The sequence below is a fragment of the Mesoplodon densirostris genome, chromosome 4 (genome assembly GCF_025265405.1).
Source record: "Mesoplodon densirostris isolate mMesDen1 chromosome 4, mMesDen1 primary haplotype, whole genome shotgun sequence".
In the NCBI taxonomy this organism is placed as follows: domain Eukaryota; kingdom Metazoa; phylum Chordata; class Mammalia; order Artiodactyla; family Ziphiidae; genus Mesoplodon; species Mesoplodon densirostris.
In genome coordinates this window covers 2,609,370-2,624,711 of record NC_082664.1, presented here as the reverse complement: position 1 = coordinate 2,624,711, position 15,342 = coordinate 2,609,370, and the positions used below count along the sequence as shown (strand labels likewise).

Genomic DNA, 15,342 nt, shown 5'->3' with positions numbered 1-15,342 from the left:
AGAGGGAGGCTGGTCTGCTGCTTCTCGGTGGTGGGGTGCTTTGTGTTGTCACAGTGGGCAGGGCCGAGAGCGCTAAACATTCCTCTGTCCAGATCCCCGTGCGGCCCTGCAGAGAAGCACGGGGGCTGGCGGACAGTGACACACACGCCCCTCGTGTGCTCTCTGGTTTGTGGGCCGCCGTTCTTTGCTTCCTCTTAACCAGGAGTGATCGTCTCCTGAGGAGCAGCGTTTAGCGCAGAGACTTAGTCCCCAGGCCCCTAGGCGCACCGTTGAACCCCTTTCCCTCCGGTCACTCAGCGGTGACATGTGCCTTCCCACGTTGGGGGTGACCCTTTCTATTTTGCAGGTACACGAGCGAACTGAAGAAATGGATTTCCTGTTGTTGGTCGTCCGCAAACTTCTAAGAACAAATTCACGTTTTGTGAAGGTAAAGTTCATTTCATGAGTAACTGAAACGTTTAGGGTTAAGATTTATTATCTAGTTTTGTTCCTCTTTATTTTAATAGAAACTAGTTGTTCATCGTCTTGTGTAGTCCTCCAGATCTTGCTAGGAAGCTGGCTAAAGGGCGTTCTCCTATGATCAGACCATGGAGTACTTTTTGGTTATTATGTTGCATTAAATTGTAGAATATTCTACAGGCTGCAGAAAATGATCTGATAATAGTTGACTCTAATGAAATGCTGGGTATTAGAGCACTGCTTTTGGTTGAATAGGTACCATAATCTGAAGGTATATGACTATATCTTTTAAAGGTAGCACTGAGTCACATGGAAGTTTGAGAATAGTTATATGCACTGTTATTATAGGAGACTTGAGTTAGGAGCTAACTGAAAGTCCGTGGCAGTGGTAAACATTGCTTACATTCTATTGGAACAAAAAGGACAAAGCAGTGAACTAGGTCAAAATAGCAAAAGGTTTATAATTATTATGCAGTTTAGACATAGGGCAACACAGCCATGCTAAGTAGGAGTCTTTCAGAAGCAGCAGTGATTGGGTGCATGTCATTCATTATATGAAGGAACTGTGGAAGGACTTGCTGTTATTGGAAAGCAGATGCCTCTAAATCACAACAGATTTTGTCTTCAAGTGTTTCATCCCTCTGTCCGTTCAGGGAGACGTTCCCACCCTGCCCCAAGGTGGGGCATCAACCTTAGGAGGCTCACAGCCTCACCTGGGGGGTGCTGACTAAATGGAACCCGGAATTTGCAATAAATTGTCTTATTGCTTGAGATGACTATAAAAGGAAGGAGAGAATTTGGCTATTTCATTCCTTTTTCTGAATCTTAAAGATTCAGAATCTTAAAGATTCTGAATCTTAAAGACATTGAAGGTTGTTCAACAAGTCCAGACCTTTCTTTTTCTTTTTTTTTTTTTTTTTTGGCTGTGCTGTGGGGCATGTGGGATCTCAGTTCCCTGACCAGGGATTGAACGCATGCCCCCTGCATAGGAAACGTGGAGTCTTAACCACTGGACTGCCAAGGAAGTCCCCAGAATCTGGACCTTTTTTTTTTTTTTTTTTTAGTAAATTTATTTATTTTTGGCTGCGTTGGGTCTTCGTTGCTGCACGCGGGCTTTCTCTAGTTGTGGTGAGTGGGGGCTGTCCTTCGTTGTGGTGTGCGGGCTTCTCATTGCTGTGGCTTCTCTTGTTGTGGAACACGGGATCTAGGTGCATGAGCTTCAGTAGTTGTGGCTCACGGGCTCAGTAGTTGTGGCTTGCAGGCTCTAGAGTGCAGGCTCAGTAGTTGTGGCGCATGGGTTTAATTGTTTCATGGCATGTGGGATCTTCCTGGACCAGGGCTCGAACCTGTGTCCCCTGCATTGGCAGGCGGATTCTTAACCACTGCGCCACAAGGGAAGCCCCAAAATTCCTTTTTTATTACTTTTTAGAAAGAGAGTGGCTGTCAGAGACTTAGATGCAGGAGCACGGGCAGATGGGCCTTCCAGTCCCCCCTTCCACTCCCCACTCAAACCGTTAGAGGTCCCTGGCTACCCTGCTGTCCCCGCTGGCTGACCAGACTCAGCCCTGGCCACCCTGGACAAGCAGGTGTCTTGGGCAGGCTGTTGAATGGTCTCTCTGGAGGAGAGGCTGAGAGCTGCTTGGGGGAGGGCGCACGACAGGGAAGTTGGTGGCGCACGGAACCTTGTGGCTTCGAGCAGAGTCCAGGTTGGACCTTCTGGTCGCCTGCTGCCGCAGGAGAACAAAAGCCCTGCAGTTGCCTGGCCTCACTGTGCCTTGGAAGGCGGTGTAGAGAGCATCTGCTGCGATGGGTGTGCCCCTTGGGGGCCACTCTTACACCCCAAGTGGTTTCTCAGAGCCTGCCTTCTAACCACAAGCATCTTGTCTCAGTGAGTTCTGGTCAGCAGGACTTTGACCTTTGGTATCTAACATAAGCTGGGAAAATACAGACATTCTGTTTACCCAGGACGTGTATTAATAACACCTGTGTAAAGTGTTTACTTTTCTGCTAAGGTTTACACTTCAGAAGTGTCGTAGGTAGTCAGTGGTCAGCAGGTAGCTGTGCTCACCTCCTGCTTGGCGTTTTGGGGACGGGTGGGGGGCGCAGACCCTTTGCAGTGCTGCCACCGTCGCCAGGGCACAGCTGACGGGCCGTGGATGTTGCCTCTGGCATTCACGGCTGAGTTTCTGAAGGATGTTCTCCCATATTTGCTGTTTGGCAAAACGGAAACCTGTAGTGAGTCCCTGAGCCCCTGCTGTCCCACTTGGTCTGGACTGGTTCCCCTGGGCTGCTGCACAGCGGCCGTCCTGGGGCTTCTCCAGTTTCTCGGCTTAGAGTCAAGGTTTTATGGGCCCCTTGTCTTCTTCCTCTTTCGTGCTTTTTTATTTAAAAAAATTATTTATTTATTTATTTATTTATTTTTGTCTGTGTTGGGTCTTTGTTGCTGCGCCTGGGCTTTTTCTAGTTGCAGCGTGCGGGGGCTACTCTTTGTTGCGGTGTGCCGGCTACTCATCGCAGTGGCTTCTCTTGTTGCAGAGCACAGGCTCTAGGCGTGTGGGCTTCAGTAGTTGTGGCACGTGGGCTCAGTAGTTGTGGCTTGCGGGCTCCAGGGCGCAGGCTCTGTTGTGGCACATGGGATTCGTTGCTCTGCGGCATGTGGGATCTTCCCGGACCAGGGCTCGAACCTGTGTCCCCTGCATTGGCAAGCGGATTCTTAACCACTGCACCACCAGGGAAGCCCTCTCTTTGGTGCTTGTTACCCCCTTATTTTTCTGGAGCATATCATCTAGTAGCTTATTCTGTCTTAAGTTAGCTTTTTTTTTTTTTTAGCTGTAGCTTGTTTGTTTTTTTTTGATAAATTATTTTATTTATTTTATTTTTGGTTGCGTTGGATCTTCGTTGCTGCATGTGGGCTTTCTCTAGTTGTGCCAAGCGGGGGCTACTCTTTGTTGCGGTGCACGGGCTTCTCATTGCAGTGGCTTCTCTTGCTGTGGAGCATGGGCTCTAGGCGTGCAGGCTTCAGTAGTTGTGGCATGTGGGCTCAGTAGCTGTGGCTCGCGGGCTCTAGAGCGCAGGCTCAGTAGTTGTGGCACATGGGCTTAGTTGCTCCACGACATGTGGGATCTTCCCGGACCAGGGCTCGAACCCGTGTCCCCTGCATTGGCAGGCAGATTCTTAACCCCTGCACCACCAGGGAAGCCCTTAAGTTAGCCTTCTGATGCAAAGTGTCCTTTTAGGTTAATGGTTGTAATTTAGCTTTATTGGAGAAATGTAGTTTCTCACTTGATAAAGCAATTGAAGAGAAATTTAAAAGTTGGCATCTCTGAGCATTCTTTAAACTGCAATAATTTGAATTACACTGGAGATCAAATCGAAGTATTCAGTTAAAGTTTTGAAAATTATTAAAACAGAAGACAAGCCTGGAATTGTAAAAGTATTTCATTTCAGTTATTATTATCATCATCATTTTGTCTGTTTTAATGGTTTCTCTTGCTCTGTAGGTAGTTCTGATGTCAGCCACCATCAGCTGTAAAGAGTTTGCAGATTACTTTGCTGTTCCTGTTCAGAACAAGATGAACCCTGCTTATATTTTTGAAGTGGAAGGAAAGCCCTATGCAGTTGAGGAGTATTATCTTAATGATTTGGAGCACATTCATCATAGCAGGGTATGTTGGAATGCATTGTTTCTTTTACAGTGAATGTACTTTTGTATTTGATCAAACCTGCATTTATTAGCTACGATTGCAAGGCTCTTTTGGAGCTTAAAATTGGAGCAGAGAGATGGTGTGGGATGGGACTGGAGAAGAATAAGAGGAAGGAAGCTCCGGGGTTTGTTGTCATAAACTGTGAGCATCATGAGCACTCACATTGTATATCCCGGTGAAAATTATTCAAACTGGTTTTATACTTTATTGATGTTGAAGAATAAAATGTCAGCTTTTGGTCAGCTACAGAATTATAGATTCAGCTGAGGGTAGAAGGTAATTTTATTTCTGTTAAATTAAATTTTCTAATGTAAGTTGTATTGCTCTAAACTGAAGGAAGATTGCATTGTGGGAACAGTGTGTGATAATATATTCTTATGAAAAGTTGCAGTTGATTTACAGTTGTTTTCACGTGGCTAATACATTTATAGGATTTGAAGATGGAAGAGTGTATGCAGGTATAAAATATCTCCTTCCTGCTCCTGTCCTTTGTCTGCCCAGTTCCTCCACTAAATTATTGTCATTAATTTCTCTGGATCTTTCCATATTTCCAAGCAAATATGGATGTATTGTTTCTCCTTTTTACAGAGTGATAGCATTCTATGTGCATCTTGTTTTTTTTTTTTCACTTACCTTTTCACATTTTTTACATGTCATATAGTTTCTTCATTCCCTTTTTAGAGCTACATAACATTCTTTTATGTGAATATAAATATAAAGATTATTCTCTTTTTTAAATTGAAGTATGGTTGATTTACAATGTTGTGTTAGTTTCTGGTGTACAGCAAAGTGATTTGGTTATATATATTGTGTGTGTGTATATATTCTTTTTCATATTCTTTTCCATTATGGTTTATTACAGGGTATTGAATATAGTTCCCTGTGCTATACAGTAGGACCTTAACTGTTTATGTATTTTATATGTAGTCGTTGGTATCTGCTAATCCCAAACTCCTAATTTATCTCTCCCCCACCCCTTTTCCCCTTTGGTAACCAGAAGTTTGTTTTCTATGTCTCTGAGTCTTTTTGCAAATAAGTTCATTTGTATCATATTTTAGATTCCACATGTAAGAGATATAATATGGTATTTGTCTTTCTCTGTCTGACTTACTTCACTTAGTATGATAATCTCTAGGTTCATCCATGTTGCTGCAAATGGCATTATTTCATTCTTTTCTATGGCTGAGTATTATTCCATTGTATATATGTACCGTATCTTTATCCATTCATCTGTCGATGGACATTTAGGTTGCTTCTATGCCTTGGCTATTGTGAATAGTGCTGCTATGAACGTTGGGGTGCATGTAGTAAAGATTATTCTTTATTTAACTAATCTCCAGTGTTTCTTATCTTTTCTTATTAAAAACAGTGCTAGGGCTTCCCTGGTGGCGCAGTGGTTGGGAGTCTGCCTGCTAATGCAGGGGACACAGGTTCGAGCCCTGGTCTGGGAAGATCCCACATGCTGCAGAGCGACTGGGCCCGTGAGCCACAACTACTGAGCCTGCGCATCTGGAGCCTGTGCTCTGCAACAAGAGAGGCCACGACAGTGAGAGGCCCGCGCACTGCGATGAAGAGTGGCCCCCACTTGCCACAACTAGAGAAAGCCCTTGCACAGAAACAAAGACCCAACACAGCCAAAAATAAGTAAATAAATAAATTAATTTAAAAACAAACAAACAAAAAAACCCAGTGCTATGTGCATGTGAAGGTATATCTCGTAGGCCAGGGTTTCTTAGCCTCAGCATAGTTGATATTTTGGGCCAGGTAATTCTGTATGGCAGGGGCTGTCCTATGCATTGTAGGATGCTTGATATTTAATAGCTCTGCTGGCCTTGACCCACCAGATGCAAGTAGGGCTCCTTCCCATCCCCACCCCCCTGTGACAACCAAAAATGTTTCTGGACATCCCTGGGATGGGAGTAAAACACCTCTTTCGAGTACCCCTGTGTAGGTTGTGCCTTCCTGGAAGTGGGTCAGAGGATGTGTGCATTTGGAATTTTGATGGACGTTGCCGCATTGCTCTGTATAAGAGTTTGACTTTTATTAAAAACATCTGTAGGGACTTCCCTGGCGGTCCAGTGGTTAAGACTCTGGGCTCTCAATGTAGGGGACATGGGTTTGATCCCTGGTTGGGGAACTAAGATCCCGCGTGCCGCACAGCTCGGCCAAAAAAAAAAAGAAATCTGTAATGTTAAAGTAAACAGTCTCTACTACAATGAGTTGGCTGACTAGGGTTCACCTCATTAGAAGATGTATTTTGTCAAATCTAATTATGTCAGAGGGAGGCCAGTGATGGCCATTAGAATGTAGCACTTCTTTTTTTTTCTCCCAGCTTTTAATTTTTTTAAAAAAATTAATTAATTAGTTTATTTATTTTTGGCTACATTGGGTCTTTGTTGCTGCACGTGGGCTTTAGCTGCGGCAAGCGGGGCTACTCTCCGTTGTGGTGCGCGGGCTTCTCTTGTTGCAGAGCACGGGCTCTAGGCGCGTGGGCTTCGGTAGTTGTGGCACACAGGCTCAGTAGTTGTGGCTCGTGGGCTCTAGAGCGCAGGTTCAGTAGTTGTGGCGCACGGGCTTAGTTGCCCTGTGGCATGTGGGATCTTCCCAGACCAGTGCTCAAACCCGTGTCCCCTGCATTGGCAGGCGGGTTCTTAACCACTGCGCCACCAGGGAGGTCCTCTCCCAGCTTTTAAAATGACAGTATTTCAAAACAGAAAAGTTGAAAGAAATTTTGTAGTGAACACCCATGTGTCCATCACCTAGAGTCTACAGTTAACATTTACTTTGTAGCACTTCAAAAAAAACCCAAACCTGTCAGAACTAAGAAACTAACACTGGTACATTACTATTAGCTGAACTTGAGTTTGTTTGGATTTCACTGGTTTTCCCTAATGTTCTTTTTCTGCTCTAGGATCCCACATTGTGTTTAGCTGTCATGTCTCCTTAGGTTCCCCTGGGCTGTGACAGTTTCTCAGACTTCTCTTATTTTTGATGACCTTGACGATTTTTAGGAGAACCGGCCAGGTATTTTGTAGGATGCCCCACTACTGGAATTTTTCTGGTGTTTTTCTCATGATTAGACCGGGGCTATGAGTTTGGGGGAGGAGGACCACCGGGGTGAAGTGTTGTTCCATCACATCATGACCAGCAGCACGGCTCATCGCTGGTGACATGGCCTTGGTCTCCTGGCCCCGGTGGTGTTTACCAGGCTTCTCCCTTGTAATGCTACTCTGCCCTCCTTTTCTTTTTCCATATATATGTATATATATATTAGGTTAGTTTGTTTGTTTATTGTCTGTCACGGGAGAGGGCCCATATTTATAACATTTAACCATTGTGCCTTGTCTGACCCATTTTGGAATATGAGAGTAATAATGCTTTACTAGTCTTTTCACCTGGCCAATGTCTGATTGACTTCTGTTGATGTGTATTTTGTGTTTGATTCCTTGTGGATGTGCTGAGGAGTGGGGTCTGGCCTGGGCACGTGCCCTGAGCCCGTGTGTGCCCTGGCAGCAGATGGGTGCATCGTGTTCACCTGCTAGAGGACACCTGGCCCCAGCGCTGTTTACCGTATGTCCTGATCGGTGTCACTTAGGGTTTCAATGAACCGATACTCAAGATTTAACTCTGTATTAATTTTAAGCCTTACAGAAAAGGTGCTTTATGTAGATTCTATTATAATTTTTGGAGTCAGAGGGCCTTTGTTAAAATCACAGTTTTATTACTGTGATTAGTCGTGCCGTCATGTGGTTACTCAGCACGCTGTCTCGTGTTGCGAGGGAGAAGGTCCTCCTCCTCCAGAGCAGCGGCCTCTCCACCCTGTGGTTGTCTCATCCCTTCCCACCTCTTAGGGACCTCGTCTGTTTCACTGCCCTCCTCTCCGTGTCTTTCCTAGCATCTTGTCCACAGTTAAACAGCACTGAGTCTCTTTCATCTTAAAAGACACCCACGTTAGGTGCGCTGTTTCTCATAGCTTTTGCTAGACTTTGAACTCCCAGTGCCCACTTCTCTACCCTCCCCCCACTCACTGCCGCCTCTCAGCCAAGACTGCACCCCCCAGTGTCACTAGTAACCGCCTCGTGAAGTCCAGAGCAGTCGGCCCTACACCCCCTGAGCTGTCTCTAATATTTGACACTGTTGGCCACTTTGATTTTCTTGAAACTCACCCTTCCCTTGGGTCCCATGATGCCCTCCTGGTCTTTCTGTTACCAACTCTGGCTGTTACCTTCAGTGTCCTTTGAAGAGCCCTTTTCATGCTTCATTTTCAACTTTTTTTTTAATTGCCAAAAAAAACCCTCACAAAACCGGCCCATAGGAAAGGACATAAAATGTAATCGTGCACTGGGATAAATTGTGGCCACCCGTGATCTGCAGCCTGGTCCAGCAGCAGAGCATGGCCCACTCCCCAGGCCTCCTCGTGGGTTCTTTTTGGAGCACGCTCCACCACCCTAGAGCATCACTGTTCTATAATTCTGCTTGGTTTTGCTGTAATCCATTTGAAGAGGATTTGGGAGGATGCTGTGGGATGGGTTGCTTCCCGGACAGGCTGGTTGGCCTGGGCGAGGCCGACTGGGATGGAGGCAGACAGGCAGGGCTCCAGGGCCTCAGCTTGGAACAGAAACGTCATGGTCGCTGAACACTGGGCTCCGGTGGGTGGGCTGACTGGAGCCACCCTGGCCCCGCCTGTGTGAATAGCAGCATAGCAGCGCTTCCCTGCACAGTCCTGCTCCTGCCTGAGCACGCCCTCTGCAGTGCACTTCACTCCACTGCCTGCCCACACCGTGCTCTCCGGGAATGTGGAGGCTTGTCTGTCGTGCCTCCTCCTGGTTTCCTCTCTGCAAACAGCAGGGGATGGGTTCAACAAGTGGATGGGTGGGCTGTGGCTAGTGTATGTCCTTTGTCACCTGTGTCAAGGCTGGCTTGGAGAAAGCAGGGCTATGTTTGGTATCTTAGCAGGGAGTTCAAAAAATATTCTCTAGGCTTGGATTCTAGAACTCAGTGAAATCACTTGTGAACTGATGTCATGCTTTTCCTACAGATTGTTTGTAGGAAAACAATTCTAGATGGGTTTGGATCTCCTGTTGGAGTTTGTGAAAAGTATACCTTTTCTTCTATTTCTTTTTTGTCTGGTTGTGTTATGGTAAATACTGGTTATTGTTTGGGTAAAGTAGAAAATTATTTAAAGGTTGAACGTCAAGATTGAATAAGAGTCAATTTGTCATACTTATATTAGTAGAATTTTAATTTTAATGAAACATGGATTATTTGAATACTGGCTGACTTAATTTAAGTAAAAATTGGAAAAGGAGTTTTTCCTGAAGTCTTCTAATCTGTTCTTCACAAAATCAAATGTTGTGTTTTTCATACAGTACTTGATAAGTAAAATTATTAAATAAACAAAAAAGCTGTCTTATTCTTGGTGAAAAAACTCAGTATGGCTATAAAGTAGATTTTATGGCAACAACGACATAGCCTAATGCTGGATATTCTGGAGAGATACGCAGTGATGGCCTTGGGCCTGTGAACACTCGCAGCTCAGACTGGTCATTCTGACCTCACCAGGGAGTCTGTGGATGTGGCTGAACCCCAGTGTTCCAGAGAAGCACCTGAAGGGCCAGTTTAAAGGAACTGGGCTCCATGTGGCTTTGTTTGAATACACAATTAAAAGTAGTCTAGGAACCCCCTCATAAAGCTTGGTAGCTATAATATGACATGGTTATACTATTACTGTAAATTGGCAGATACAGATGGGCTGTTGCCTTTTCCTGGTACTTGTGATTTTTAGGGCTACTTTCCACCTGATGCTGTTGCAGTCCTCAGGCTCTCTGAGGTCGAGGGCATGAGCTCTGGCTCTAACCAGAAGCTCTTCCTGGCTCCACCGGCATTGGGAGCAACTTTTCCGTGGTCCCCGGAATAGACTTCCCACCAGAGGTCTCACTTCTGTACGTGTGGACCCTGACTCCTCCGTTGCTCCCGCCACATGTGTGCCGTGGATGTCGGGGCCTTGAGAAGGGCTTGATGCTGAGCAGGCACCAGATACTGGCTGCAAACGATGCCATGTTTATTCGGGGTATTTGTTATGGTGGTAAACTCGCGGGTCACCCATCCGACCCCAGAGTTTCCTTGGTGATCCTGTTTCGGCTTCTCCTCTTCCTCTTTCTAGCTTTCTCCTCACCTCTTGGAGGAGCCCGTGATAACCAAGGACATCTATGAAGTCGCTGTCTCCCTCATTCAGATGTTTGATGGCTTGGACATGAAGGAGAGTGGGTAAGAGATGCTCCACTTGGCAGTGTACTTGAATGTATCTGAGAATTAAGAAATCTTTATTCGTTTTGAAGCTTTTTACTGTTTTTATAATAGTAACTGTAGATACTGTTTCAGTAGTCACTGTATATATTTTAAAATAATGTTAGTACCTTGCAAATTTTTTTACTGGAAACTTCTATTTTAAAGTAGTTAAAATCATGCTAAGAACAGTATAGGACTGACTGTGTTTAAAGCTAGAAACTGCAGCCTGAAGATAGAATAGTTTTTCCAGACTCGCAGAAGTCATGTCAGGGCTTCCCTGGTGGTGTGGTGGTTGGGAATCCGCCTGCCAATGCAGGAGACATGGGTTCGAGCCCTGGTCCAGGAAGATCTCACATGGCGTGGAGCAACTAAGGCTGTGTGCCACAACTACTGAGCCTGTGCTCTAAAGCCTGCAAGCCACAACTACTGAGCCCATGTGCCACAACTACTGAAGTCCGGGTGCCTAGAGCCCATGCTCCGCAGCAAGAGAAGCCACCGCACTGAGAAGCCTGCGCACCGCAACGAAAAGTAGCCCCCGCTCACTGCAACTAGAGAAAGCCCACGCGCAGCAACGAAGACCCAACACAGGCAAAAATAAATAAATAAATAAATTAAAAAGTAGAAAGATAAAACCAAAAGCTAATTAAAAAAAAAAAAAAAGGAAGTCATGTCAGTCAAGTCACTCACAGTCCTAAGGTAAAACTTAAAGGACCACATTAGGAGAAACCGTTGAAAGCCTTTCTTTGCCTTTGTTTCCATTTACTGTAAAGATATATTCCCGATTCTAAGCAGTCTCCCATTATAATCCAGACGTTTTTTCATTTAGCTGGCTCTTTGAAACCTAGAACATATTTATTTTCCCTTAAGGACAATTTTAGGTTACAAGTGGTAGTTAGAGTCTTTAATTTTCTAAATATTATACCATATTAAGACTTTTTACTGTGCTCATTTTGCTACAGCTCATAAATACCATTTATATATTGGGACAACAAACAGAATATAGATTCCACCTCCTCATAGTAACCAGCACTGGGTTGCTGGGAAAGCTGTTCTCTTACAGGCCCTAGACACACACAGACATGGTATTTCTCTTCTTTCAGTTGTTAGTTGTGTAACATAAACATACAGAAAGTGTCAAGGTATTCATTGTCTTACACTCCTGGTGAACAGTACCTTACAGTGAGGTGGCTGTATTCTGTGCCTTCAGAATAGTTTTCCTGCCAGACATTTCACTTCTGTGTGTTCGGATTCTGCCTCCCCCGTCTCTCCAGTGCCGGCGTCTGGGCTGTGCCAGGACCTCCACGTGTCGGGGGCTTGGGTAGTGCTTGACACGTGAGTTGGAAAATCCAAGTTACGTGCAGCTCTGTTTTCAAGCTCCCACAGTTTTTTTGTTTTTTTTAATATGATCAGTGTGTTTAGCTTTGCTCAGATATATATCATTTTATTCATCATTGTTTCATTTTAGACTTTCCTTTTTTTACTTTTTCTAATTAAGTAACTTTATTGAGGTATAATTTACATATATTAAATGCACTCATTTTTAATTGTCTTTCAATATTTTATGATATTTTCCCATAATATTCTGGCTTCTCTTATTATGGTGAGAGGTTACCTTTTGGTTCAGCTGTTCCTTGTAGGTAAATCTGCCTTTGCCTGGTTAGCTTTCAGCATCCTTCCTTGTCTTTGTCCTGTGGTTTGACTGCTGTGAATAGGTGTGGCGGTCTTTTCATTGATCTTGCTTGAGGCTCAGTGGACTCAGGGAGTCTGAATGGTGGTGGCTTGGGTGCTGCCCAGCAACCTTTCAGCCAGTAGTATCCACTGATGCTCTCGCCTGAGCCATTGGTACATTAGTGAAGTTCTGATTTTATCACTTGTCCTTATTATTCTCTGAGATTGTTCTATAAAGAGGACTTTTCCTTTTATTACCCTGCCTCTTTTCTCCTTATCTCTCTCTCTTTTCATGTCACAGTGGACTCGTGGATTTTTTTTTTCCTTTTAAATAGATTTTATTTTTTAGAGCAGTTTTAGGTTCAAGGCAAAACTTAGCAGAAAGTACAAATAGTTCCTGTATACCCCCTCTCCTGCAGATGCACAGCCTCCCCGCCTATCAAGTCTCCTGCCAGAGTAGCACATTGGTTACAATTGACACGTCATTATCACTCAGAGACTATAGTTCAGGGTTCACACTTAACCCTGAAGATTCCTAGAAATCCTCTGTGCTTGACTTGTTCATCCCTTCCTCCTCCATAACCTCTGGCAATCACTGACCTTTTACTGTCTCCATGGTTTTGCCTTTTCCAGAATGTCATAGAGTTGGAATCGTACATATTGCAGCTTTCAGATTGGCTTCTTTCACTTAGAAATAAGCAGTTAAAGTTCCTCCATGTCTTTTCAGGGCTTTTTAGTGCTGAGTCATATTTCATCATCTGGATGCACCACAGTCTGTTTACCTGTTCACCTACTGAAGGACATCTTGGTTTCAAGTTTTGGCAATTGTGAATAAATCCACTATAAACATCCAAGTGCAGGTTTTTGTGTGGATGTAAGTTTTCATTTCATTTGAGTAAATACCAATGAGTGCGTTTGTTAGATCATATGGTAAGAGTATGTTTAGTTTTATAAGAAACTGTGAAATTGTGCTCCAAAGTGGCTGCACCGTTTTGCATTCCCACCAGCAATGAACAAGAGTTCCTGTTGCTTCACATCCTCACCAGCATTTGCTGCTGTCAGTGTTCTGACAGCTCTAATAGGTATGCAATGGTATCTTGTTTTAATTTGCATTTCCCTGATGACATATGTTGTGGAGCATCTTTTCATAGGTTTATTTGACATCTGTGTGTCTTATTTGGTGATGTGTTTTTTCAGGGCTTTTGCCCATTTCTTACTTGGACTGTTCATATTCTTATTGTTGAGTTCTAAGAGCATTATATATATATTTAGGATAACAGGTCTTTTATCATATATGTGTTTTGCAAATGTTTCCTCTTGGTCTGTGGTTTGTCTTCTCATTCTTGTGAGACTTACGGATTTTATTTATTTAAAGTGTCAAAGTTAATTATAATCAGTTTTATTTTTTTAACAATCAATTGTCCAAAATTTGGCCAGTGGGAGCCTTTGGTAAATTGGCTCCTGTATTACTTGACATGACTTCCTTAGTTTTGGGGCATTTATTTGCTTTCTGGCACAAGGTGTTCCAAGCCATTCATCTTGTTCTTTCCCTGCACTAGACCAAGAATCATTTCTCCAAGGAACTGATTCTTGTAGTGAGGAATGTTTTTAGAAAATAGGATTTGGATTCTAAGTGTGCTCATTGCTACGGGGGTGTCTGTCATTGCTTCTAAGTCTTTTCAGTGGCTGTAGCTGGAAATGTATTATTTATTTATTTTATTGAAGTATAGTTGATTTACAATGTTGTGTTAGTTCCAGGTGTACAGCAAAGTGATTCGTGTGTGTGTGTGTGTGTATATATATATATATATATATATATATATATATATATATATATATATATATATATTTATTTATTTATTTATAGTCTTTTTCAGATTCTTCCCCATTATAGGTTATATTCCACTGGTGTAATATCTCATTGTATATATGTACCACATCTTCTTTATCCATTCATCTGTCAGTGGACATTTAGGTTGTTTCCATGTCTTGGCTATTTGAATAGTCTGCTATGAACATAGGGATGCATGTATCTTTTTTTTTTTTTTGCGTTATGCGGGCCTCTCAGTGCTGTGGCCTCTCCCGTTGCGGAGCACAGGCTCCGGACACGCAGGCTCAGCGGCCATGGCTCACGGGCCCAGCCTCTCCGTGGCACGTGGGATCTTCCCGGACTGGGGCATGAACCCATGTCCCCTGCATCGGCAGGCAGACTCTCAACCACTGTGCCACCAGGGAAGCCCCTCATGTATCTTTTTGAATTATAGTTTTGTTCAGATATATGCCCAGGAGTGGGATTGCTCTATCATATGGTAATTCTATTTTTAGTTATTGAAGGAACCTCCATACTGTTCTCTATAGTGGCTGCATCAACTTACATTCCCATTAACAGTGTAGGAGGGTTCCCTTTTCTCCACACCCTCTCCAGCATTTGTTATTTGTAGACTTTTTAATGATTGCCATTCTGACCGGTGTGAGGTGGTACCTCATTGTAGTTTTGACTTGCATTTCTCTAATAATTAGCAATGTTGAACATTTTTTCATGTGCCTGTTGCCCATCTGTATGTCTTCTTTGGAAAAATGTCTATTTGGAAATGTCTCTTTCTGCCTATTTTTTGTTTTTTTGGTAATTTTTTTAACTGTCATACATGAAATGATATTTCAACTCAAATTTAATATTGTTCTTTTCTTAGCTTTTCTTTTATATGTTTGTTACTGAACCAAACTTGGGTCTGCTCACCCATGTGCAGTAAAGCCAATCCACTGACACTGGTTGTGGTGAAGAAAAGTGCAGGGTTTATTGCAGGTGCCAAGCAAGGAGTCCAGGCAGCTAATGCTCAAAAAGCCCAAACTCCTTGAAAGCCTTTAAAGGCTTTTAAAGACAGGTTTTTAAAGACAGGGTGAGGGAGAGTTGTGGGGTGCCTGATCAGCTCGTGGATGCTCATCTGATTGGTTGTTGATGAGGTAATAGGGAGTCAACATCCTCAGCCTTCTGGTTCCAACTGGTCGGGGGTCTACAGGCTTGTGGTCACCCATGCAGTTAACTTCTTCCACCTGGTGGGGGTTTCAGTATCTGCAAAACAGCTCAAAGGATGTGGCTCAGAATAGTACCTGTTTCCCTTGAGGAGGAACTAAAGGTCCTTGACTTTGTTTAATGGCTAAACTATTATTATTTTGTCTTGCTTGACTGTTTTCCTTTGTTTCTGCATTTTCTCACTTCTCTGAT

General features: G+C 43.7%; 1 protein-coding gene across 1 annotated transcript in view; it reads left to right on the top strand.

Annotated features, from left to right (window-relative positions):
• TDRD9 (tudor domain containing 9) overlaps positions 1–15,342 on the top strand; it is a 110,572-nt gene that overhangs the window by 35,242 nt on the left and 59,988 nt on the right. The window contains exons 8-10 of the mRNA XM_060097867.1: positions 347–427; positions 3,960–4,124; positions 10,327–10,430. Of these exons, the coding sequence (XP_059953850.1) occupies positions 347–427; positions 3,960–4,124; positions 10,327–10,430 (350 nt within the window). The remainder of the gene's footprint in view (positions 1–346; positions 428–3,959; positions 4,125–10,326; positions 10,431–15,342) is intronic.